At 32.5% G+C, this 27,174-nt stretch overlaps 1 protein-coding gene across 2 annotated transcripts; it reads left to right on the top strand.

Annotated features, from left to right (window-relative positions):
• The first annotated feature begins 3 nt into the window (after positions 1-3).
• LOC139510248 (CDK5 regulatory subunit-associated protein 3-like) lies at positions 4-27,079 on the top strand. Of its 2 annotated transcripts, none has more exons than XM_071296735.1 (15): positions 4-100; positions 4,192-4,277; positions 5,347-5,478; positions 7,109-7,209; positions 8,147-8,195; positions 12,815-12,903; positions 14,139-14,228; positions 16,432-16,568; positions 17,157-17,319; positions 20,056-20,175; positions 22,031-22,115; positions 23,413-23,498; positions 24,257-24,459; positions 25,733-25,904; positions 26,581-27,079. In XM_071296735.1, exons 2-15 carry the CDS (start codon positions 4,211-4,213, stop codon positions 26,650-26,652), a joined length of 1,566 nt encoding a protein of 521 aa, XP_071152836.1. In that variant the 5' UTR covers positions 4-100; positions 4,192-4,210; the 3' UTR covers positions 26,653-27,079. The 2 variants fall into 2 exon arrangements, with proteins under 2 accessions (XP_071152836.1, XP_071152838.1); XM_071296737.1 differs by having other exon boundaries at positions 60-111.
• The last annotated feature ends 95 nt before the right edge of the window (positions 27,080-27,174 follow it).

Genomic DNA, 27,174 nt, shown 5'->3' with positions numbered 1-27,174 from the left:
ACCAATAAAACAGACTGTTACTGTCGGGACTGAGGTACTAAAATTGTACAGTTTATATCGGGCAATTCCGTCTAAACAAGCCAACGTGTGTGCTTGACAGGTAAACATCTGGTAGTTAATTATACACCTCTTCTGATTTTTTCCCTGTGTTTATGAGCTTCTATCCGACACATACATTTATTGTCCACATTTTAGTATACTGAAAATAATACGAGGAACTTGTTTCCTGTGATAGAGGAACAAAAATTATTAGTATCAGCATTTTTTTCCCTGATAGTGAATTAACTTATACATGTACACTCATAAAATGTCATTATATTTTACAAAATAATATATGTGTTAGTATTATTTGTCTTTATGTTGGGATCTCCTGTAGTTGGTGATCGCAATACTGGTATACCAGTATTGTGCACAATACTGGTATAAAAATTTTGTACCAGTATTGTATTCCAGTATTGTACCAGTATTGTGTTTTTTTTAAATAAACAATACCTATACCTACAGGTAATTAATATCAATTTTTTTATTAAAGGTGTCACATACATATGCATAATGAAATTAACATATATGACATGACAATTTTACAGGGAATGATTGTAGGTTTAACAGATGATGACATTATTTATGGTACACAGCGATTGTCATTAAAGAAAGTTTTAAATCTTTCTAATGTTTTTTACTTCAGGGAACCCTATATGTACTGTCGCAGCACTTTAACAAACTGTTTACTTTCTTCTATCTATGTTTTCTTTCAGCTTTCTCTTTCCAAGACTCATTGTATATTCTAGTAAATTCTATATTAACATTGCTGTTATACACACACTTCGGATATTGATATTTAGTATTCAGTTTCAGTGGACTTTCTCTTACGCTAATACTAGATTTAATACAAGCTTTTTCAGATAGCACCTGTACAGTTCCTTACTGTCGGTGTGCTTGTCTAGTATTAGTATTTGTACCAGTAGATATATCTGCTACGAATTGTATTGCCCATGGTTATGAATCAACTACTTTAACTACCCTTAACATTCATGTAGACAAACTAGTTAATTTGATAAAAATCAGGTACCGCTATTAAGCAACTTTTTATGTTTAATGGATATTGATATCTTTTTTTGTGATTATTAAGAAACTAAAGACCAACAAATACATATAAAATAGTATTTAGACTAGTAAACATACATGACATATATATTAAAATATCTGTAAAAAAAATATGATATTAAATTGAGAATGGAAATGGGGAATGTGCCAAAGAGACAACAATCCGACCATTGAAAAAAACAACAGCAGAAGGTCACCAACAGGTCTTCAATGTAGCGAGAAATTCCCACACCCGGAGGCGTCCTTCAGCTGGCCCCTAAACAAATATATACTAACATACATGTAAATGATAAATTTACAGTCAGAAAGTGTTAGAGTGTAATAATTTGCTTGAATTTTTTTTCAACATTAAAATTTTGTTAAATAATAACTCAGATAAATTAAATAAGATATAGAAATATGATTAAATGTTTAGCAATTATTATACATGATTAACAATTGTTTATGTTTTATAAATGTATGTAGTACATGCATGAGTTAATTACAATATTCTTTTGTTTATTTGTACAAGTATAATACATTGTTATTTTTTTTTAACTGGTTGTTAAATATGAATATTGATTTCACAATTATCCTCTATAATCTTTTGGAGTTCATTTAATTTCCCTTTGATCTTCAATATCTAATTTTGCTTAAAATTATTTTTTTCATTATTCACCTATATGTAACCTTAAAGTATAGTCAACAATCAGACAATACAACTACAATACTGGTATATCAGTAATGTACCAGTATTGTTGTTTTTTGAAAAAAAGTTACAATACTGGTACAAAATTTTTATACCAGTATTGTACACAATACTGGTATACCAGTATTGCGATCACCAACTACAGGAGTTTACATATTGTGTATTGTAAAACTCATATGCTTGATATTTTATTGAATGAAATATATTATTAGTAGTATTCACGGTGTAGTGGGTCTTATTGGGGTCTAAGCGTGACACGGTATTGCCGATTTTTTGTAAGCGTGACACGTGAAAGTCAAATTATTGTGTTGGGAAAGCAGGAAATGAGGTCTAGCGGGACCCGGGAAATGACAAAAAAATGAGAACTGCTTACGTACATAGTGTAAAAATGTGTAAGCGGGATATGGTAATCTGACAAAATGTTAAGCGGGATCTGGGATCGGAACCCCCCAAATGAGACCCCCGGTGTAGAATGGTAAGGGACTCATCAGGTGTTTTCTGCCTTTCTGCACTAATCAGGTTCAGCAATGGATTTATCAGATTTTATTTCAAGACAGCATGAAACACAATGAGCCACATAACACAAACAAGAAAAACAGATTCGTGTACATGGTGTAGCTCTTAATCAATTCCAGAAAACTTGGTGAATAATGATCTTCAAGCACGAAAACTGATAAAAAAAAATGTAAAAACGTCGTACGAAAATAAGTTTCAACACACGTGTCAAAAAATGTAATAGACTCGTCCACTGGAAAACGAGAATATTGGGTTAATCTGTTGTCATGCATTCCTGTTTTTTTAACCAAATGGCCAATATTTTTTTTTATCTATGAAACAAGAAAATTTCAAATGATTTGTTAATATTCAGTATTTTAACATGATATCACATAATTTGGACAAGTCTATTCCTATGAGATGCTGCATCTTACGGACTGATGACAAATAAGGGAAACAAACTTATTTTTGTAATTGGTTTTAAACTCCGGTTTCGTTCCGCAAAATTATTTGCGCAAACGACATTTCAAGGTCAGTAAGTTTAAACATATTTATTTATAGTGGATTGGGAAACAAGTTTTGCAACTTATATTAATCCCTTTCCACTTTGCGGGTGCGAGTGCTGCCTTGTAGTGGCATTAGCCTGCTCTTTTTCGAAATCTACAAGGGTGTCTTTAACGTGCAAGAGATATGGCTCTCTCTTAACACAGGTCAGCCATTTATCGTCCCCTTCCGACGGACTATCATCGTTTCCTCGAGACTATACTCGCAAATGGTGTCAAGGGAGAGCCGAAAATTCAGTTCCTGAAATTTTCATCCCAGACGGGAATCGAACCAGGAACCTTTGTGTTAGTAGTCCGATGTACTAACTACTACACCACAGCTCTCTGATTATTTTTCAGGGATAATGCATTTGTTAGGGTCGGCGGCATGAAAAGTCAATTTTATTTTTATTCTGAAAATCGGCAAAATCGGGTCAGCGGATCCGTAAACCAACAAAATAAAAAAACATGGCCTTACTGAATGCACATACCTGCCAACCTATGAAACATCTTCCCCTCAGCCATGACAGCTTAGGGGGAGATTATGCGCGAACAACATTTTCAAGTGAAATATATGACCTGTTTATCTATTCATCTACAAAACACAATCATATATAAGAGTTATTGAATATACTTTATTTCTTTAAATATACTTATAACCTGTACAGAATGTGTTGGTTGTTTATTCTTTCTCATCATCTTTGTCATTTGCATCCCATCAGGACAACTTTATTGTATTTGTATTCCATGTGTTCAACCATAATGGTTACATGGTGCAGGTTGTGTATGCACATTTTCATTAAGTTTATCAACAAATGGAAGTTTTTAACGACCTTGACTGGCTATACAGCCCTTGCAGGTCGGTTTTAAGTTAAATACAAAAAATGGACACAAAAACGTACTTAATGTTGACTTGTCATTCAAGGTTAAAATATCCCAAAGCGGGAGATTTTGTAATCCCGCCCGGGAGGGTACCGGCAAGCGTGAGATTTCCTGAATTTCAGCATTTAAGTGGGAGTCTCCTGTTCAAAACGGGAGGGTTGGCAGGTATGAATGCACCAATGATCAATTCCACACAAAACAGGACAACGGGCTGAACACAGTCTGTTTTGTCTATTTATTATTAGCCATGGCGTTGTCAGTATATTTTCTATCTATGAGTTTGACTCTGACCCTCTGGTATCTTTCGTCCCTCTTTCAAAAAGAGAGAACACTTTTCGCTATGATTCTAAAGTTGTGTGAGCCCTTGACCACAGTTCACCATGATAAAAGATTAAAGGCTTTTATAAACCATTGGTACTAGAACAACATTAAGAGTGATATGTGATATTAGTGACAACACATTTTTCTTGTTTCTTTTAGATAACTAAACCAATTCAACATGGCATCAAATTCACAACAGACAGTACAGGCATTACCTATTGATATTCATTACAACAAATTACTTGGTAAGAATTACAATCATTTTTGTCTAGCTTTCAACATTTTGTTGCAGAGGCTAGACATAGTGATCCTATACATTTTACAAGTGTCATCGCACATGTCAATATTTAGATTCAATCTTGGTTTAAGTGTTATTTATACAACAATTACTAAGTCAAACCATCATGGAATGGTATGCAACTTGGACAAATCTTTTTTTATGTTATATAAAAAACAGTATCTAAAGCAAAATTATGAATACATTTTTATTTTTTTTTCCATTTTCCTGTATTTTACAGAGTTCAACATTTTATTCAACACTTAGGTGTTGACATGAATATCAATTATAATCCCAGGAATAGATAACCTTATCCGTATTTGGCACATCTTTTTGGAATTTTTGGTCCTCAATGCTCTTCAACTTTGTATATGTACTTGTTTGGCTTTATAAATATTTAGATCTGAGCGTCACTGGTGAGTCTTATGTAGACGAAACACACTTCTGGCATATTAAATTGTAATCCTGGTACCTTTGATAACTATTTACTGGTGTAAACTGTAAAGAATGTAATACATTTTGTAGTGTTTTGTTTGAAGGCAACTTCTGGTGTAAAAAATACCTCTGAAATGAAAGCTTAAAATTATTACAATTATTAAAAAAAATATATGGTTACTACATTTCTGTACCATTGACTACATACTAAGATGTAATAAGTAAAGGGAGATCATTTGCTTCTATTGGTTTTCCAAATATCAGTGAAAAATTTCATATGATATGTTGTTTCACACTGATTCTGAAAATATATTGGTTTTAGGCATCTTTACATGAAAAAAATGGCTACTTCCCTTTTAAACATGATTTTTGGAAGGTCAGATAACAATGTATGTCTTCTAACCTAGTGCATAGATGTTTTTCAACCAGAGCATCAAATTGACCTTTGACCTTGACATTATTTTTCAAAGTCTCAATTTAAAATGTCATAGGTCTAAAATGTGTATGCGTTAAAAATGAATCCTGCCAAATCGCTTTTTTCTTAGAAGGCCATGTTTTATATTTTATTAAATAATCTGTTTGAACTATTCCTATATTCACAGATTGGCTGATAAATAGAAGACATTGTGACCAACAATGGCAAAAGACAGCAGCTCAAATCAGAGAGAAAATAAACACAGCAATACAGGATATGCCTCCTGTTACAGAAATCACACAACTATTACAGGGGTCTTGTAAGTAAATGACACAGCTATTACAGGGGTCTTGTAAGTAAATCACATAGCTATTACAGGGGTCTTGTAAGTAAATCACACAGATATTACAGGGGTCTTGTAAGTTAATCACACAGCTATTACAGAGGTTTTGGAAGTAAATCACACAGCAATTTCAGGGGTCTTGTAAGTAAATCACACAGCTATTACAGGGGTCTTGTAAGTAAATCACACAGCAATTTCAGGGGTCTTGTAAGTAAATCACACAGCTATTACAGGGGTCTTGTAAGTACATCACATAGCTATTACAGGGGTCTTGTAAGTAAATCACACAGATATTACAGGGGTCTTGTAAGTTAATCACACAGCTATTACAGAGGTCTTGGAAGTAAATCACACAGCAATTTCAGGGGTCTTGTAAGTAAATCACACAGCTATTACAGGGGTCTTGTAAGTAAATCACACAGCTATTACAGGAGTCTTGTAAATTAATTACACAGCTATTACAGGGGTCTTGTTAGTAAATCACACAGCTATTACAGGGGTCTTGTAAGTTAATTACACAGCTATTACAGGGGTCTTGTTAGTAATTCACACAGCTATTACAGGTGTCTTGTTTAAGTAAATCACACAGCTATTACACAATTTACAGGGGTCTTGTAAGTAGTTTTCATGACCTGTTTATGATAGAAAAGCATCATTACTGTATATTACAGTGTTTTTCCTGGTCTTTGATCTATATACATATTCCAGTTATTTATAAGACTGGTATTAGCAGTCTTGTGTGATCCCACTATAAATTTGAAAGATAGATTTGAGTCAATTTCTGAAGTTATGAATGAAAAGTTGCACTGAAAACAAATTCTGAATAATGTTTATTTATAAAATAATAATTTTGAACTTATAAATGCTTTTTGGATAATTTTACCACTGATAAGTTAGGAAGTAAGCTGTACACAAACTGTTTACTATGATATTTTGTGATATTAATCTTACCACAAGAGACCAAATGATGTAAAAGCTAGCAACCAAAGGTCATCATATTGCCTTCAACAATGAACAACCCACACTGTATAATAAGCTGGTTATTTCTAATTATATAAACCAATTTTAATTCTGTTAATTGTTGAAAAATAAAGAATTTCCCTTCTATTTTACCTTTTATATGCCCCACCTACGATAGAAGAGGGGTATTTTGTTTTTCAGTCTGAGCATACATTTTTTTGTCTTGTCTGTTTGTTTACCTGGCCAACTTCGGGTTAAAGTTTTTGGTAATGTTAGTTTTTGATGAAATTTTAGTCTAATCAACTTAAAACTGAGTACACATGTCCCTATAACATGATATTTAAATTGAAAAGCCAAATTAAGAGTTTTTACCCCAATTTCATGGTCCACTGAACATAGAAAATGAAAGTGAAAGTGGGTCATCCATGTACTATGGGCACATTCTTGTTATTTTATACATTATTTTCTTAAATTTTGATTTGAAATTAAAAGCAAGAGATAATTCAAACAATTTTGATCCTTTAATTTGTTCAATACATTAGGTTAAGTTTTTAGAAAAATTAGTTTAGTTTACAAGATCTTGACTAAACATTAAATGAGATTTTAATAAAAAAAAAACAACATTCAAAATGATTTTTTTTTCTAGATATAAACTATTTTCACTGTCAACAAATTGTGGAGTTAATGAAGGACACAGACTTTGGGAAAAAAAATATGATTGGACAGTACTCCTCACAGAAAATGAAGGTGAGTTTAACCAGTAGATTATAGTTCTGATTTAGAATCTATGATGACCAATCTTGAAAATGAGCATTGGTCAACCAACTAAGACCTGTAAAGCTCAGTTATGGCCAACACATTTTTTAGTGCATTTTATTTTAAAAAAAATCAGTTTATTGAACAATAACACAAAGAACAAACCCGGTTAAATCTGAACTGCCAGTTAACTCAACCACCGGTTAAATCTGAACTGCCAGTTAACTCAACCACTGGTTAAATCTGAACTGCCAGTTACCTCAACCACTGGTTAAATCTGAACTGCCAGTTAACTCAACCACCGGTTAAATCTGAACTGCCAGTTAACTCAACCACTGGTTAAATCTGAACTGCCAGTTAACTCAACCACTGGTTAAATCTGAACTGCCAGTTAACTCAACCACTGGTTAAATCTGAACTGCCAGTTAACTCAACCACCGGTTAAATCTGAACTGCCAGTTAACTCAACCACTGGTTAAATCTGAACTGCCAGTTAACTCAACCACTGGTTAAATCTGAACTGCCGGTTAACTCAACCACTGGTTAAATCTGAACTGCCAGTTAACTCAACCACTGGTTAAATCATTTTTCTCACTGATACACATATTTAATATGGCTTCTACTAACAAAAGCTCCATTTGGAGTTAATGTGTTTAGAGACCACTTATGACAGTACACCTTTCCTATATTGCCTTATTAAAAAATATACTTCTTATAATAATTGTGCATCTTCATCCAATATCTCAAAAAGTCTTATTTCAAACCAAATGAAACTTTTCCACATGTTATCTGGCATTAGTGAAAAGACCAACACACTTGGGAACAGACTCTCACACTTGAGCATCCCCATCACACCTGTAAGTCCTAAATATATATGAAGAAGTGAAAGGTAGAACGTAAAATGATTGAGTATTTTTATTTTTCACAGGATTGGATGGAAATAATCAAAATGTATGAAACAGATGGTGTTTATTTAGGTTTGTATCATGCAATACTATTATAGATTCACAAATGATTTCTGAATTTAGACCCTTTGTAATGAATACTCTACCCTTTATTATAAATACCGTACCCTTTATTATAAATACCGTACCCTTTGAGATAGATACCGTACCCTTTGAGATAAATACTGTACCCTTTGAGATAAATGCTGTACCCTTTGAGATAAATACTGTACCCTTTGAGATAAATACTGTACCCTTTGTAATAAATACTGTATCCTTTGAGATAAATACCATACCCTTTGAGATAAATACCGTACCCTTTGAGATAAATGCTGTACCCTTTGAGATAAATACCGTACCCTTTGAGATAAATACTGTACCCTTTGTCATAAATACTCTACTCTTTGAGATAAATACCGTACCCTTTGAGATAAATACTGTACCCTTTGTCATAAATACTCTACTCTTTGAGATAAATACCGTACCCTTTGAGATAAATACCGTACCCTTTGAGATAAATACTGTACTTTTTGTGGTAAATACTGTACCCTTTGTAATAAATACCGTACCCTTTGAGATAAATACTGTAACCCTTGTAATAAATACTGTACCCTTTGAGATAAGTACTGTACCCTTTGTAATAAATACTGTACCCTTTGAGATAAATACCGTACCCTTTGTGATAAATATCGTACCCTTTGAGATAAATACTATCCTTTGAGATAAATACCGTACCCTTTGAGATAAATACCATACCCTTTGAGATAAATACTGTACCCTTTGAGATAAATACTGTACCCTTTGAGATAAATACTGTACCCTTTGAGATAAATACCGTACCCTTTGAGATAAATACTGTACCCTTTGTGGTAAATACCTAACCCTTTGAATGTTCAGATTTATAATTGTTGTTAAAAGTTCAGCACTTAGATTTTCAGATTGTATCAGAGAATGCATGAATGCAGTAAAGTGCATTTGATTTTAAAACACACAAATCCATATATTACTACTGTAAAATCAGAAATTTTCGTGGGGGATTTAATTTCGCTTATTTCGTTGATGGAAATTATCCACGAAATTAAAACCCCAACGAAAATTTAACTGTAGATTTACATTATTTTATGATCTGACTAAATCCTATTGACATTATATAATTGATAAACATAAATGCAGACAATGAAATAAATAGGTTAATTGATTAGACATCGATATTCAAAGGTTTCTTTAAGTCAGATGATAATCCTAATCCTTTGTTTGTAAAGTAATTAATAATCAAGAATTGTCAATCAATGTCATTTAACAGTCTAATGCGTCTGTAATGCCCTAAAGTCGTAATACATTCATTACACAATCATTGTCCTTGGATAACACATCAAAGATGTGTAAAGCCAAAAAGCGTGTGCAGGTTACAACCCTTGATTAGTGCTCACTGTTACTATGAAATGCAATTATTGATTTTTCTCAACTGCGAAAGTTCAAATCAGTTATATTGACTATTGTTATACGACCGCAAAATTTGAAAAAAATTTCGTCGTATATTGCTATCACGTTGGCGTCGTCGTCTGCGTCGTCGTCGTCCGAATACTTTTAGTTTTCGCACTCTAACTTTAGTAAAAGTGAATAGAAATCTATGAAATTTAAACACAAGGTTTATGACCACAAAAGGAAGGTTGGGATTGATTTTGGGAGTTTTGGTCCCAACATTTTAGGAATTAGGGGCCAAAAAGGGCCCAAATAAGCATTTTCTTGGTTTTCGCACTATAACTTTAGTTGAAGTTAATAGAAATCTATGAAATTTTGACACAAGGTTTATGACCACAAAAGAAAGGTTGGGATTGATTTTGGGAGTTTTGGTTCCAACAGTTTAGGAATTAGGGGCCAAAAAAGGGCCCAAATAAGCATTATTCTTGGTTTTTGCACAATAACTTTAGTTTAAGTAAATAGAAATCAATGAAATTTAAACACAATGTTTATGACCACAAAAGGAAGGTTGGTATTGATTTTGGGAGTTTTGGTCCCAACAGTTTAGGAATAAAGGGCCCAAAGGGTCCAAAATTAAACTTTGTTTGATTTCATCAAAAATTGAATAATTGGGGTTCTTTGATTATGCCGAATCTAACTGTGTATGTAGATTCTTAATTTTTGGTCCCGTTTTCAAATTGGTCTACATTAAGGTCCAAAGGGTCCAAAATTAAACTTAGTTTGATTTTAACAAAAATTGAATCCTTGGGGTTCTTTGATATGCTGAATCTAAAAACGTACTTAGATTTTTTATTATTGGCCCAGTTTTTAAGTTGGTCCAAATGGGGGTCCAAAATTAAACTTTGTTTGATTTCATCAAAAATTGAATAATTGGGGTTCTTTGATATGCCAAATCTAACTGTGTATGTAGATTCTTAATTTTTGGTCCCGTTTTAAAATTGGTCTACATTAAAGTCCAAAGGGTCCAAAATTAAACTAATTTTGATTTTAACAACAATTGAATTCTTGGGCCTCTTTGATATGCTGAATCTAAACATGTACTTAGATTTTTGATTATGGGCCCAGTTTTCAAGTTGGTCCAAATCAGGATCCAAAATTATTATATTAAGTATTGTGCAATAGCAAGAAATTTTCAATTGCACAGTATTCAGCAATAGCAAGAAATCTTCAATTGCACAGTATTGTGCAATAGCAAGAAATCTTCAATTGCACAGTATTGTGCAATAGCAAATATTTTCAATTGCACAGTATTGCACAATAGCAAGAAATATCTAATTGCACAATCATACCTGTCAACCTCTGAAAATGAAAAGTCAGGTCATGACCTGCATTGAGAAAAAAAATCTCAGGTCATAACGCGTACGACATTTTGCGGGCTCAATTGAAGAACAAAAATATGTTTACATATAATTTATATAGTCAATATGTATATGAAACAGTTAGAACATGTATACAAGTTTATTTCAGACTATTGTTACATTTGTATATTCCATAGTAGCAGACTTGGCATTCTTAAAAAGAACTGCACTTGGTTTCAGTTCATAGCAATGCAAATGTGTATTCATTTTACAAGAAAGAAGAGCACACAGTGTATCCTTATTAAGATCAGCCCTAAACTCTGTAGCTATTTTCTTTACTAAAGAAAATGCCCTCTCACTGTCTGCATTGCTGTTTGGCAAAACTGTAATGTTTTAGCAAGTTTTGACTAAACAAAAAATCTTGGCTTGTTAAGAAAAATGTCATGCAACTTGGACATTTCTCCCCAAAATGTACCAATGTCAGTTTCAGGGGAAGTGCAAAGTGGAAGTTCATCTAATAAAATATCGTTACGTAGCTCAGGTAAACAGTCCTACATTTTGACTTTTGGTTACATTGAAAAAGACCGATAAAACCGAAGGTCGTATTACTTCTGAATACCGGAAACAATTCCGGTCAGAAATCCGGGTGAAATGGGTAATGTTAGAAATTCCCGGGACCCGCCGGGTAAAGAAAAACTCCCGGGTGAGAGGTGAAAATAACGGGTGTCACCCGCAAAAAACGGGTGAGTTGACAGGTATGCACAATATTGTGCAATAGCAAGAAATTCCAATTGGATTTCAATTGGAGTTATCTTTCTTTGTCCAGAATAGTAGTTGAATCAACTTAAATCATTGTTTTATACAATATACAATGTATATTCACTTTTACTACCAACTGATAGATTAAAACAATCTTTACCATTCAGTATAATAACAAGCACTTTTTTTACATTTTAATATTTTATGATGTATTTAAAAGAGTAGTTATTGTTGCAAACTTCATTAGAAATTTGAATCGAGATCAGTTTTGAAATAAGGGAAAGGGGGATGTGAAAAAAAATTGGGGGGGTCAATTTTTTTCATTTCAGATTTCATAAATAAAAAGAAAATTTCTTCAAACATTTTTTTGAGAGGATTAATATTCAACAGCATAGTGAATTGTTCAAAGGCAAACATATTTTTTTCAAGTTCATTAGACCACATTCATTCTGTGTCAGAAACCTATGCTGTGTCAACTATTTAATCACAATCCAAATTTAGAGCTGAATCCAGCTTGAATGTTGTGTCCATACTTGCCCCAACCATTTAGGGTTCAACCTCTGCGGTCGTATAAAGCTGCGCCCTGCGGAGCATCTGGTCAATCATAAAGTGACATTTATATAATTTTTTTCCAAATTTAAAAACCACGAAAATTAATCCCCACGAACTTACTTTTGGATACAAAACCACGAAATTTTAACCCCACGAAAATTAATGTTTATACAGTATATTTATAAAATTCCAAATGGAAGCTGAAATTTTACAACGTGACATGTTTTGCACTCAGCACCTAGACTGTTGTCCCTCCTCTAGACTGTTGGCTGTTTTATTAACTCATTACATTATACTGTAAATTCAGAAATTATTGCAGTGTTCTAATTATTGTAATATATGCAACAGGGTCATAATCGCAAAAATTTAAATTCACATTTTGAAATTTGGTAAACAGGATTTTTGTCAATATCGCAAAATAAAAAAAACTTATTTGAGTCTAAAATGACAAAATCTCAATAATAAATGTAAGCAATAGTTTATCAATTTATAGTATATACAAATTTATTTGTTAAAGCTGCCTTAAGTTGTACATGTGTATTAAGATTTATTACATTTCAGCTGAAACAGCACAGATGTTAGCCAGAAATGTGAACTATGAAATACCTGCTATGAAAAAGCAGATTTCAAAGTGTCAACAATTACAAAAGGTATTTGTTTTTAAAGGAAAATTGCCCTCATCCAATTAATATGTAGATTCTCGATCACCTGTTAGAAGAAGAAAATTGCAAGGATTTTATTTTCATTTTTTTTCTAGAACTTGTAACAGGTTCTTAGTATAAACTAAGATGAAAAAAATATACCGGTAATTCATTCTTTTGTTGTCTGGAAAAAAAGATGAACATATAAAGGGTGCAAAAACCTGAAGTTGAAGAAAGACAGACAAAACCAAGGCTAAAAGAAAAAGACAGAAATTGATCCACAAAATATTATGCAGAAAACAAAAGATTCAGCTACACAAACTCCACAAAAACTGGAGATGGAACTTCCATGCTTGTTTTTTTTTTCTGCGCCTCTTTAAAAAATGTTGTGTGTAATTGACCTTTTAAAAGTCTTTGAATGGATGCTTAATATCCAGAATTTGAGTTTCACAAATGTTTACTACTAAGATTGATCGTAAGTCATGAACAAAAAAACTTACAACTAAAATTGATTGTAAGTCATGAACTATTCAGTATATGGCAGGAGATACACACCAAACATGATGTGTAAATTATTATAAGAAGTATTTTGCAATAGCAGGAAATCTTCAATTGCATAGTCATACATGTAGTATTGCGCTCTAGCACAGAAATGCACAATAGCAAGAAATCTTCAATCACATACATGTAGTATTGGGCTAAATCACAGTATTGCGCAAAAGCAAGAAATCTTCAATTGCTGTGTTGGCTCGACCTGTCAGTTTAAACCGTGATTGGGTTTAAGAAGAGATAAAGAATCAGGTGCTGACTTTTATTCTAGTACCAATCCAAAGGTGGTAAATAACTGAAAATACAAAATTAAGTACAAATTTACAATGTGTCAAACAATTATTAAAGTTAATGATTCATCCGGTATGGAGTAGCGGTGTAGTCCAGGATGTAGCAAGTCCAAACTTGCACCAACTGTTCAGGGTTCGACCTCTGCAGTGGTATTAGTCTGCACTCAGCAAAGCATTTTATTTTATATTATCTCCAACAATCAGTTTTGATACTTCCCATGAGTGACTGCTTAATACAGGTTTGACTGTAACTATGTCAACTGGCCAGTAGTTGTTTGAATCAACAGGTTTTACCTCATACTTACATTGAAAAAGCAACATTAATTTTAACCCTATGTTTTGAATATAGATAATCTACTAATCCCAAAGCCATTGTGTATGCAATTTACCATTATTTTTTTTCAGGAGTGTGACAGAAAAGAAGCAGATTATGCATCCAAATGCACTGACCTGAAAAAAAAGTATGATTCTAAATGCAAGGAGCTTGGAATACAGGTAAAACAGCATATTGGGCCAACCTTAAAAATATGTTTGTTTGCAGTTTTCCGACTGTACCTTCAGACTGAAGGGTCGGTAGGTAGGAAAAATATTTTATTTTATCAGCCAAAATACAGTTTAAACAAGCAGTTACACTAAACCAAGTTTCTTGTGAAGAAAAAAAAAACATTTTAAAACAACAAACACTGGACATGCTGAAAACCAACATCAAATGAACAGGCATTTTCAGATAAAAAACTTTAAACCAAAACTGAAACTTTAACATAGTGTCATTATCCAATTTATGACATAAAATATGGTATAATTATTAAATACTGGAACACTTATAAACAAGGAATGTCATTATGACTAGAACTGTTTTAAAGAAATATATTCAGACATGTATGCTTCTTGACTAGAATGTTTTCATGAGTAGAGTATTTTCATCAGAAAAATGTAGATATTAAAGATAAATAAGACAATGTATTAAAGAGTGTATTTTTAATAAAAAAAAAAAATAACCATTGAATCTTCCTCAATTGAAAAAAAAGTATTAAGACATTCGACTGTTTTCATATTTCTAACAATATTTAATTATATGTGATAAGGTTATATTTTTGCCAGGCTTTAATGAAAACCAAAGAAATCTAAAGTTTGGGGTGAAATCCATATCACCCCATTAAAAGTAAATGGTCTGTACTGAAATGTTTTTAATGCATAAAAAAAATTGGCAGCATAGCTCCTAAGGACATGTTTTAATTGAATTCACACAGGCCACACAGTTTGGGTATATTTAATATTGTAAGAAAGAGAATAATTGCAATGAGTGGGGCAGCCCCCCTTATCCTAAAGGAGCATACTCATTGCAATCGAAGATAGATTTAATATAGATAGAGTATATTTATTTTTCAAGCTAACCATTCATTTTCTCTACATCTTTGTGTAGTTAGGGTTGCTTCTTATTGATTTGGCATGATCTATATCCATTAACATTTCAAATGAGCCCATTTCTCCGTACAGACGTGTTTACAGATATCCATGAAGATTTAAGTCACGGAGGAGTGGTTTCATCTTTGTCGTCTCCACAACGATTAGTAGAAAATATGCCATACTTCAAGCTGCTGTCGAATTATTTAACCACTGAAATTGGTTCCATAAAGTCAGGCTCCACAGATTCTGTACCCGATTTGTTTGAGACAGAATGGTTATCGTGTCAGTTATGAATATCTGCTGCATCATCGTCAATGATATCATCACACATCGTTACATGTGCCTGAATCTGTATAAACAGTTTACTAATAAACTTTTTTGTTTGTTATTTGTCTTAAAATTGACACGAGACGACAGCGTAAAGTACTCCTCCGTGACTTCATGGATACCTGTAAACAATTTCCATGTGCTTTATCATTAAATGGTCACATGAACGCTTGACAGGAAGCTAAGAAAAACCGAACTTGAAATGCGTAATTGACCCAGACTTTAAATCATTTCCGGAAAGGACCCAAAGTTCCGGATCGCGTCAATAGAAGTATTAAAAAAAATTTCTTCAAATTTAAAGCAATAAAATTTTCACAGTCGGGAGGATTTTCAAGGGTCGGTCGGTAAACTGCAAACAAACAATATTTTAATTTAAGCCTTGAAGTGTATTTTTGTTATCTGCCATAGCCATGTATTGAGCCATATTATAGCAATAATTTCAATTGAAAACTAATTGTTCTCTGAACAAGAAAGGTCTTTCCACACAAATCAACTTTACTTTTGAAGACAAAAAAAAAATGGAAATCAGTAGCCCTGTTATCAGAACAAAGCTTATATTGCACTGATTCAAAAATGCATGTTTAAATGAAAAGAGATCATGAAATAAGGGAGATAATAAGCCACTCTAGAATTATGCAATATCATTTGTGATGTAAATTAATAGTTAATTCTACAGTGATGCCAAAAATCTATAGTTTTGATGTGTTATTTTTTGCAACATCTTGCAAAAATAAAAAAACAGCCAAAAAAAAAATATGAGTAATTGGAACAAAATCAAAAGGTCTTTTATGGAATGGTAAAAAATCTTATTAAACCAAAAAAGCAAGTGAAACTAATGAAAAGGCAATTATACTAAATCTCCATATTTTTTAATTTAAGATAACATCATATGACTGATTATGTAATAAAATTATCAATTAAGAAACAAACATCTGTTGTTAATGTTTCTTTGATGTTTTTTTAGGGAAAGAAAATCAAATCAGAGCTAGCTGCTCTCGTTGAAGATCTACCAAAAACATTTGATAAAATTTGTGATTCAACGAGTGGATTGATGCTAGCAACAGATTTCTACAAAGATTTTGTTCAATTTTTAACAAATGAGTATGCAGTTTTTGTCACATAATGTACTTATGCACCTTTTTTTCCCTGCTTGAAGCTTTGTGGGGGACACAGAATTACCAGGTGTCCATCCATATGGTCTTGTTAGAGCACTCACATGTTCAATTCTCGGCAGTTTTTTATCAAATTTATATCAAAGGTTTATATCAGATATGACTAGGCTGTCTTTAATAATGAGTGCCTGATAGAAAAAAATTCAAAGAGTTATCTCCTTGAAATATTAATTATATTGACATTTGCATTGAAAGTGCTGTCATTTGTACAATTCTTGCCTGAATTTTATCAAAGGTTTATATCAGCAATGTCTTGGACAATTTCAAAATTCAGCGATTATCAATTATTTTTGACAGATACATTTATAAAAAAAAAAAAATTATAAAAAAAATTGATCATATTCAGATATTCAGTCAAGCATTAAAATATGAGAAAAGGGGCCACTTGTTTTTGTCTTATTTTTACATAGTATTTGTACTTTTTACTTGTTTCTTGAAAATTAATACAGTATTGTATGGATGGTAAACCTATTTACAAATAATATGTAAGAGTCATTTTACTACTCATACTTTGTAGGGATCTTGGAGAAAATAATTTACCGATGTTAAAACATATTATCAAAAATGGCAATACTACAACATATGAATGGCGGACAGGAACAAAACCTGAGAAAATTGACTGTACAAAACTGTTCATAGACACCACAGATGAACAGGATCTCCTAACAGACTCGGCAGATGTAAGAATCATTTTTCTCTTATTTTTGTGCTATTTTCACATTTCTTGAACAGTGTGAAAACAATATTTCTTGTCACTAGTGAAAAATCTGTTTTCCACAAATGATTGGGCAAAATTTAATTATGACGTTAGATTTTCTTTATTTCTTCTGAATTTCTTATTGTGTCATCCTGAAAAAAAGGTGACTTTGCCTGATCATGTCACATAAAAAGAAAACAACCTTTTGCAAATCTTTGAAAAGGAAGGATAAAAATCATTAGAGAAGCAGATTCCACCACTATGAAATCGTGTATTGTGATATAGTCATATATCTTAACTCTCAACAGTTAAATTTTAATTATTTAAAAACAATGTATAAGTTGATAATTATATAAGTTTTTTGAGAAATACTAGATGTAGGTCTCTTTTTGGTTTACAGTTAAATATGTATTATGCTGATCTGATTTCAATGAAGATTGTTTGGCCACACCTCTAGTACAGTACTAGTGGTATGTCACTGATATTTGGTATGCAGGTGTATTGGCATTTGCACATCTCATTTCCATGGAGTTTATTTGGTCCTGCCAATTATGATATGTCAATGGTATTTAATTTCAACATTTGCATTATACTATCAAAATTACATGAACATGTGACATCTCTGTGTCAACAGATTATTAAGAGAGAGCCATATCTCTTGCACGTTAAAGACACCCTTGCATACTTGCCAACCTCTGACAATGGAAAATCATGTCATGACATGACATGTCAAAAAGCGTGTGAAAACGTGTGACGTAGATGCGGACTTTATAATATGAATGTGGTAATGTTCATAATTTCACATACAAATTTGTTAATTAAAAAGGCAATATATATTCAACTGTAAACTTACATTTTATTGTATTAAACAGTGGTCTGTTATGTTGCTTTTAAAGCACCACAACTAGGCACATATTAAAACAACTGCCAGTTTCAAGTTTAGTTACATTTATTTGATAACAGGTTACAGAACACAATGCAAATGTAACATAGTCAAGTTCTGATCAGAATTCAGTGTCAATTTTTTTATAATTGAAAATGCTCTCCCACAGAAGGAATTAATATTTGACTGAATTAGCTTTATCAAGATTTGAAAGAATGTCATAATGCTGGCACAATGACATCTATTGTCTCAGCCATTGCTCTCATTGCTATTGCCTGGTCAAAACTGGGTAGTTCATCAGAAGATAGTAGGTACTAAAAACAGTTCTGTGATGTTTTCATCCCCATGGCCTGTAGAAATCTTTTGGCTAGATTTGAAACTAAAATTGAAAAAGAAAAATGTTTTATAAATTTGATTTCCATTAAATAAACATGTTAAATGCTTATTAAATAGCTACATTGTATTTCTCCTCTCAAATATATTGTTTTTTATCATTGCAACATAGAATGCACAATGCCTTACTTGTCACTCGATCAATTAAACTCGAACTCTAAAATAAAATTTATAAAATCTTGAATCTTGGTACGTACACATCGTTTTGGCTAAACAATCGGTGCTTTAGATGACTGTGCAGGCCCTGAAGTGACCTCTTTCTGTGCACATTTCCCCTATAAAGTGAATTTGAAAGAAAGTCACAAAATCGTTAAAACTAATCACAAACTACTTACCTTTTACCGTTTGTCCATACAGAAAAATAAACCATATGGCAGCAAAACAATTACTTCGAATATTTCGGTATTTTCCCGAATAAGGAAAAAACCAGAGAATAGCGATATCACTAACAACCAAAAAATGAAAAGAACGAAAAAGCGTGTAATTGCGTGTAAAGTGTTGAAAAGCGTGTACACGCCATGTGACACAATCCTCGGGTGTAAACCGTTGAAAAAGCGTGTATTACACGCGAATATCATGTCACTTGGCGTGTATGCACCCTTGTAGATTTCGAAAAAGAACAGACTAATGCCGCTACAAGGCAGTACTCGCACCAGCAACATGGAAAGGGATTAATATAAGTTGCTAAACTTGTTTCCCAATCCACTATAATTAAATATGTTTAAAACTAACAGATTATTATATTGTTGTCAATGATTGAAGGCTTCATCTTGTGCAATCTGTTGTAGTGTGTTGGATAATTTGTTTATATAATACAAACTGTAAATTTAAAAAAAAATTGTGCATTATTATTTCAATTGTTAAACAACTGACCAAAATGTGAGACCAATTCAAGAAACTAAAGCATACACATAATGTTTTCAAATTTTAAAAGGGCGTTTCTATTTTTGAGTGACATATTCTGTCATAGTTTTCACAATTATCAAAATTCAGTACTATCCAAAATAATAAGTTAGGTAGTGGTCTCCATTGATGATGCCTATGAAATGGAAGTTCAGAAGTTCATTTCAACATATTAGTTTAGTAATATTGAAGCAACCAAGTTTGGCACATTTAAAACAAGTTTTTCTGTGGTTGGCAGAGTTACAGATCATCCGGTTTTAGTGAGTGTTACTGCAGTGTACAAGAATTCTGGATGTAGGATAGTATATTTACCTATGGAAGGCAGTGCTGCACAAACTAAGATTTTATAAGGGCTGCCACATGTAGAAAATGGATATGAATGAAATATATGATGTAGAAAACAAACTTTTAAAAAATATTTGAAAACAGTTATCAATAAAAATTCCTCATTTTCATTTGGTAAACTTTGAAAGGTCATATAATTTTTGAAAATGAGCTAATCTCTGAGTATATAACCAATGTTTTTATGATGTACTGTAGATTGACTGGGGTGCTAGTGATGGTAATATTGCTGACATTGATTTTGTTGATGACATAAACTTAGACTTGTCAGAAATTATGTTAGAAACAGGAGGAAATGAAGAGGGAACAGACAATCAGGTAGGACTGTAAATATCTATCATTTTCAGGGCTATTCCTAAGAAAAAAAACATATGAGGGGAAGTTTGGACAACACTTTGTTTATACCAAAACATCCATAACTCTTATGACATATGTAACAGAAATGATTTTCTGCCACCCTAATTACATAAAGAAACAAATATCATATATTGTTCAACACTACTATACATTTCCCCTGCATTAGCCCTTATTCAAAGTATAACTCTATTTTGTTTTATCAAACATTAAACAAGTAATTCATTGGGCATGTTTATGAAATTCCAAATTCTGTTTTCATAACTTACCAAATTATTTCCAAAATTATAGATGCACTATGCAGGTTGGTTATTGTGTATTTTAAATTTGACATGGTGTAAATAGGCAAAAGGGGGAGAATTTAACACACAAATAAAACTGGTTTAGCTAAACCATCTATTGTGTCAGTACCAAAGAAGGCTATCTGGACCATGTTTCGTGTCATTGGTGTTCGTCTTTCTTAGCCCTTTCAACGCTATACACGGCATATGCCGCGATGACATACGTCGTCCGCCACTGCTATTCGCGGCATATGCCGCGATGACAACAGATTTTTCATAAGGACTCTTAAACCATTCGGTTTTCATTCGGGTCCTCTCTAATTTTTCCTTGTATGAATCGAGGATATGCAAGGTCTCATTTGCGCTTGAAATTCTGGCAATTTTTATTGTAAAATCATGCAGTAGAAGGAAAATTGAAGGAAAATAAAAACAAATATTTTGACAAATGCAAATGGCGGAAATCGGAAACGAAGCTGTAAATATGGAAATATTTCAGCATTTCTATGGCGAAACTGATGACGAGGATTAGTTAAAAGGTTTCTTGTTATCTCAATGTGTTTATTACATTCAATTCGTGTGGGAAATATGATTTGATCGATCATTACGAGACGTAGAAAAAGGGGGGAAAACGGAGGTTGACTGAAAATTTTGAGGACGGAGCCACTGATTTGTGCCATGATTACATAATACGTTGTGTATGGTGCAATACGCTACGGAATCGAGCAATTGGTGTCTTCTTTATTATATGGCAGATAAAAAAACAAAATAGATGAAGACGAAAAGTAGTTTTTATTCAAAATTCAACACAAATGTAACAAATTACACCTTTTACCTGTTAATTACCTGAAAATGCAGGTAACCTGATAAAAATTTTACTGAAATAACTGCCTAACATTACAGTTCATACTCTCCTGAGCATTTTTCATGCAATAACTTTTTCTGTATCTCTTATAATAAAAAAGATACAGCAGTCTGAAAAGGAATATACTGTTCTAATGAATGAACACAAAAAAAATGCAGCAGCAGCAGCCATTTTTCTATTTTTTTGTGTAGCGTTGAAAGGGTTAGTATGTTAATTTTCTTGAAATTGAGTAGTGGTGTGGTCTGTTGAACTGTCTTACATATTTTGTAATGTCAGTTGTTTGTGGGCATTGAATAAGGGTATTTATATTAAAATGACATAATAAGTTGTTTGTGGGCATTGAATAAGGGTTTTTATATTAAAATGACACAATAGGTTGTTTGTTGGCAGTTTATGAGGGTACTGATATTAATTGGCACATCTTGTTGTTTGGATTTACTGAAATAGGGTATTTAAGTCAAACACATATATCTTTGTAGGCAGTAAGAGAGTGCATTTATATCAAATTGACATATATGGGCCTTGTAGGCAATGAGTGAAGTTATTTATATGAAATTGACATATATATTGGGTTTGTAGGAAGTAAGTGAGGGCATTGACACATCTAGATGTTTGTAGTATTTGTAGGGAAAAAGTGGGGTATTTATATCAAACCGATGCAACTACTTCTTTGTAGGATGTCATAGATTTCAGTGTAGTAGAATCAGACAAAGACAGTAATGGAATAGACTATAGTGACCTGGTTATTGTGGAGCATGCAGGTATGTAACACACACACAGTGATCACATATATACTGTATAGCATAAAATTGAGAATGGAAATGGGGAATGTGTCAAAGAGACAACAACCCGACCAAATAAAAAACAAACAGCAGAGGGTCACCAACAGGTCTTCAATGTAGCGCGAAATTCCCGCACCCGGAGGCGTCCTTCAACTGGCCCCTAAACAAATATATACTAGTCCAGTGATAATGAACGCCATACTAATTTCCAAATTGTACACAAGAAACTAAAATTAAAATAATACAAGACTAACAAAGGCCAGAGGCTCCTGACTTGGGACAGGCGCAAAAATGCGGCGGGGTTAAACATGTTTGTGAGATCTCAACCCTCCCCCTATACCTCTAGCCAATGTAGAAAAGTAAACGCATAACAATACGCACATTAAAATTCAGTTCAAGAGAAGTCCGAGTCTGATGTCAGAAGATGTAACCAAAGAAAATAAACAAAATGACAATAATACATAAATAACAACAGACTACTAGCAGTTAACTGACATGCCAGCTCCAGACTTCAATTAAACTGACTGAAAGATTATGATTTCATCATATGAACATCAGGGTGAAATTTTTCGCTAATTTTCGCAGATAGAACAAAATCGCCAAAATGAATTCCGCTAATTTAAAAGTGAACATGCAAAGGTATTAATAAAATTTTTGCATCCGCCAAAATAATAACCACCAAAATATTTTGTTTACCTTATTAAATGAAAATTTTAAACCGCAAAAATAACCCGCTATACGGCTTAATAATTTACTCACTATTTCAAATACCTCAGCCTAACTTAAGCTTTGATCACTTCTCTTTAGAATGAATTGGAAGCTGAAAATGATGACTGAAGATTTGGTTAGATTCTATTAATAATTTTTTGCTATTACAAATTTCAATAGGAAAATCTGCCAAATATCTTACAATGTCCTTATAAAAACTTTATATCTGTGTAATGTATAAGGCAAAATTACATAGTCATGCAAAATTGAAAATTATAGCTAAATGAAAGACAGCATAAAATTGGGAATGGAAATAGGGAATACATCAAAGAGGCAACAACCAGACCAAATATACAACAGCCAAAGGCCACCTATGGGTCTTCAACGCAGCCGAAAGATAGAAGATAAAATTAAAAAACATACAAGTCCCATTCTCAATTTTAAGACTAACAAAGGCTATTGACTTCGGACAACATACTGATTACTTGCACAAATGATTTGCATTAATTTGCAACTTTTACACAACATAATGTCACGTATATAAGATGTACTTTCTTTTATTTTACAGAAGATGGAGTGGCTAAAGGAGAAGATGCTACATCTTTATTAGATAATCCTAAAACAAGAGCTATGTTCTTAGATGATCTGTTAGAGGTAAAACAACCAACATAAGTCCATGATTGTCCATATTCGCAAAATATTTTAAGGATGTTCTAATAACTTCAGAGGGGGTTATAAGTGGATGTTTGAACATATCAAGCATTTGATGGTCACAGCTGTCTGTCAGTAGAAAAAAATCATAAAGAATAACAATAATTAAGCGTCACACTTTATGTGACAAATATTTACAACTGAGCAAATTACTATTATCACTGTAAACCAACTTATTTTTGTGACTTCTTTTTTAGCATTTAAACCTTTTTAGATGACTTAGCAACTATTTATTTTGCGAATTTTCTTATTGTGAGGGGCCTCGGTTACCAAGTGGTCTAAGAAGTTTCTACTATAATCACTAGCCAGTCAACACTGAGGTTGTAAGTTTGAACCCGCTCTTGTGGGTGCATTCAACTTCAATCTTAATTGGCTAGGATTGTCAGTTTTCCTATCAAGGGTTGGTGGTTTTCTCGCTTCCTCCACCAATAAAAACTGCCCGCCAAGAAACAGCCTAAATGCCATGCTTAAAAGTGGTGTTATAACACCAAAAATCAATCAATCTTATTGAGTTGACTTACCTGTATTTATATAAGGAAAAATCCAAGATTATATATGTTTACGCTTTACATTTGTGTTACTTCTCTACTTGCAAATGTCGCAAAATAAATTGTGATAATAAATTTCTTTATGGTTAACGTCAGTGATAATCTTATTCTTGAATAATTATACTTTTTAAAAGGAGTTTATACATATTGTAGGTAGAAGCATTTTTGGTTCAGAGGCTAGAAGAAATGAAGGAAGAAGGAAACTTTTTATCCAGCAGTCAATTTCAGTCAGCTCCATCGTCACTTCAAGTAACCAGAGAGACAGTAGAAGGCATGCTTATAAAGGTCAAGGACATTCATAGTCAATTGACAACTGTGAAGATGCATCATTTAATGTTGATAAGAAACTCACCAAGGTAAAATTAAGTTTCTACATCTCTATACTTGGATAATAAGATGAATATTTTATTTTACTTCTATAACCGATATCTATTAAAGGGATAATGTGGGAAATGTATATTTTAAGTTATCATTTTTTACCCCCACTGCAGGGGACGTTGCATTTAGTTTTAACTTTAGTTTGCCTCAACCAATTGTTATGAAACTTATACACAATGCTTATTATCACATATAATGCAGACCAAGTTTGTAATTGGGTGACGTCACTCTTGAGTTATGCCCCTTTATAAACAAAAAATAATCTAATTGTTTTGTTTCCATTCTCCAACTTTAGTTTTCATCAACCAAATGGCAACAACAATTGGAATATATCAATGATCACCTGTGATACAGATATACCATAACATTCAATCAAATCAAGATAGTTTTGGTAAACTTTTATCACGAGATGGCTTAAGCCAAAGAAATAAATGACACTTGGTTCAATATCTTCCTCATAAGCTGCATTCTTGTATCAAGGAAATCATGATAGGGAATTGCAAGCTCTGGAATATCAAATACACTGGGAGATATATCTTATGATGCTCGATTGTTTCTACAAAGAAATGGAAAGTACACAATAGGAATGCTGTCATTATTTTTATGTGGTTATGCTTAATGCTCATCCTTTAATTTTTCAACAACAAAAAATCGTTAATATGATGTCATTATCAAGTTGTGTTAATACACACCAAACCTATAATTGGCATAATCTGACAGATTAAAAATTGTGATTTTTTAAAACTGTTTCATACATCTTTTAAAATTTGTAGTTAATATGCAGGGTCAAATAAGTCCAGAAGAAAACATAACAGAAACACAACATTCTCCTTTGCATAATTTATAGTAGTGAAGGTTCTATTTTTATTCCCCACCTACTATAGTAGAGGGGCATAATATTTTCTGGTCTGTGCCTCCGTTCGTTCGTCCGTCTGTGTGTCCGTCCGTCTGTGCGTCCGTCCGTCCGTCCGTTCACTTCAGGTTAAAGTTTTTGGTCAAGGTAGTTTTTGAAGAAGTTGAAGTCTAATCAACTTGAAACTTAGTACACATGTTCCCTATGATATGATCTTTCTAATTTTAATTCCAAATTAAAGTTTTGACCCCAATTTCACGGTCCACTGAACATAGAAAATGATAGTGCAAGTGGGGCATCCGTGTACTTGGGACACATTCTTGTTTTTTTATCGAAACAGTAAAATGTCAATGTTTTAATTATTGATTATCTTATTCATTTGTTTGGTATATTTGCAGATATGTAGACAGACTGAGAGATGATTTGAAACAGATATTAAGTTTAGCAGATAAAATGACTTTCCATGAAAAGGAAATGGTAGTGAAGCGAGATGAAGCAATACAAGAACAAACAGAAATACAACCTAAATTAGACCTGATTATAAAGAAAACAAGAGAAGTGCAGAAACAGGTAAAATACTGCATTTCTTTTGGCAATCAAAAAAAGGTCAAGGACCTTTAAAAAGAAGGAATATTTAGAAAAGCAGAAGAAAAAATGGCAATAGCAAACATTGGCTTATATATATATAAATGAGCATACCAAATATTTTCTACTGTAAATTTAGAAATTATTGGTGCATTTGATATTGCGATTTTGTCATTGTAGACTAAAACGTGATTTTGATTTTTGCTTAATTCAGGAAAAATCCTGTTTGATTCATATAAAAGATTTCAAAATGTGAATTTTTATTATTGCTATTATTACCCTGTCGCATTTTTCGCAATAATAAAAACATCACAATAATTTCTGAATTTACAGTAATCATTTGAAAGAAAATCCATTCTGATCCTTTCACTGTATTATACAATAGTTGTACTCTCAAATGAAGTCATTACATAAATATTCTTTTATTTTACAATGTACCAATATTTTAAATATCTATCAAATTCAGATGTTTTCTATCATTAAATAAAATGCTATTGGATAAGTATTGCATAATAGTTAGAACTTGCATTTTAAACTCCTTTAAAATATCTTAACTTGTATTGAGCATTTCATAAAACCATACTATTTCAAATGACAATTGCCATGACAAAAGGACACATAATAAATACTAAATTTACCTTATGTATTGCTCTCTTTACAGATGGAAATAGAAATATCAAAGAAATACAAAGACAGGAATGTGAACATTATGGGAGAAATTAATACTGTATGATACATGGCCATGACAGAATTGTGACAATTATGAGATAAATCAATACCATACAATACACAACCATATAGAGATGGTAGGGTGTACATTTACAGTACAGAAATCAATACAATATTGTACATGACAACATTGGAACAACCTTGTCTTGTCTAGTATAGTAATATTATTCTGGATGGTTAAACTTGGTGCAATAATTCTGGTACATATTAAATGAAATATCAAACGGTAGCAGATTGAATATCGAGAACATTTTCCTGAGGACCAGTGTCACTGATTATTAAAATAATTTATTTAAAAACTGTTGTATTGATGCAATGTTAGCACTTCTAACAGACAAAACTGTAAAGAATTTTGTAATATGCATGTAAAAGTGAATTGATACAGATGGCTGTAGTGTCAGAAGTGATATATGAATATTCAAAAAACAAAATTGACTTAAATTTTTTCTTGTTATTTTATTTTTATTTCAATTTTGTAAGGGTAGTTAATTCTGCTTTATCACTTCAATAACTCATTTATTTTCAC

Source organism: Mytilus edulis, chromosome 2, assembly GCF_963676685.1.
Source record: "Mytilus edulis chromosome 2, xbMytEdul2.2, whole genome shotgun sequence".
Classification (NCBI taxonomy): Eukaryota; Metazoa; Mollusca; class Bivalvia; order Mytilida; family Mytilidae; genus Mytilus; species Mytilus edulis.
The sequence above is the reverse complement of the archived record's forward strand: the minus strand, read 5'-3'. Positions and strand labels throughout refer to the sequence as shown.

Coding starts and splice junctions, on each gene's coding strand:
- LOC139510248 (XM_071296735.1), top strand. CDS start 4,211: ATGGCATCAAATTCACAACAGACAGTACAGGCATTACCTATTGATATT. Junction 8,196..12,814: donor AACAGATGGTGTTTATTTAG/GTTTGTATCATG, acceptor ATTACATTTCAG/CTGAAACAGCACAGATGTTA. Junction 17,320..20,055: donor TCCTAACAGACTCGGCAGAT/GTAAGAATCATT, acceptor GATGTACTGTAG/ATTGACTGGGGTGCTAGTGA.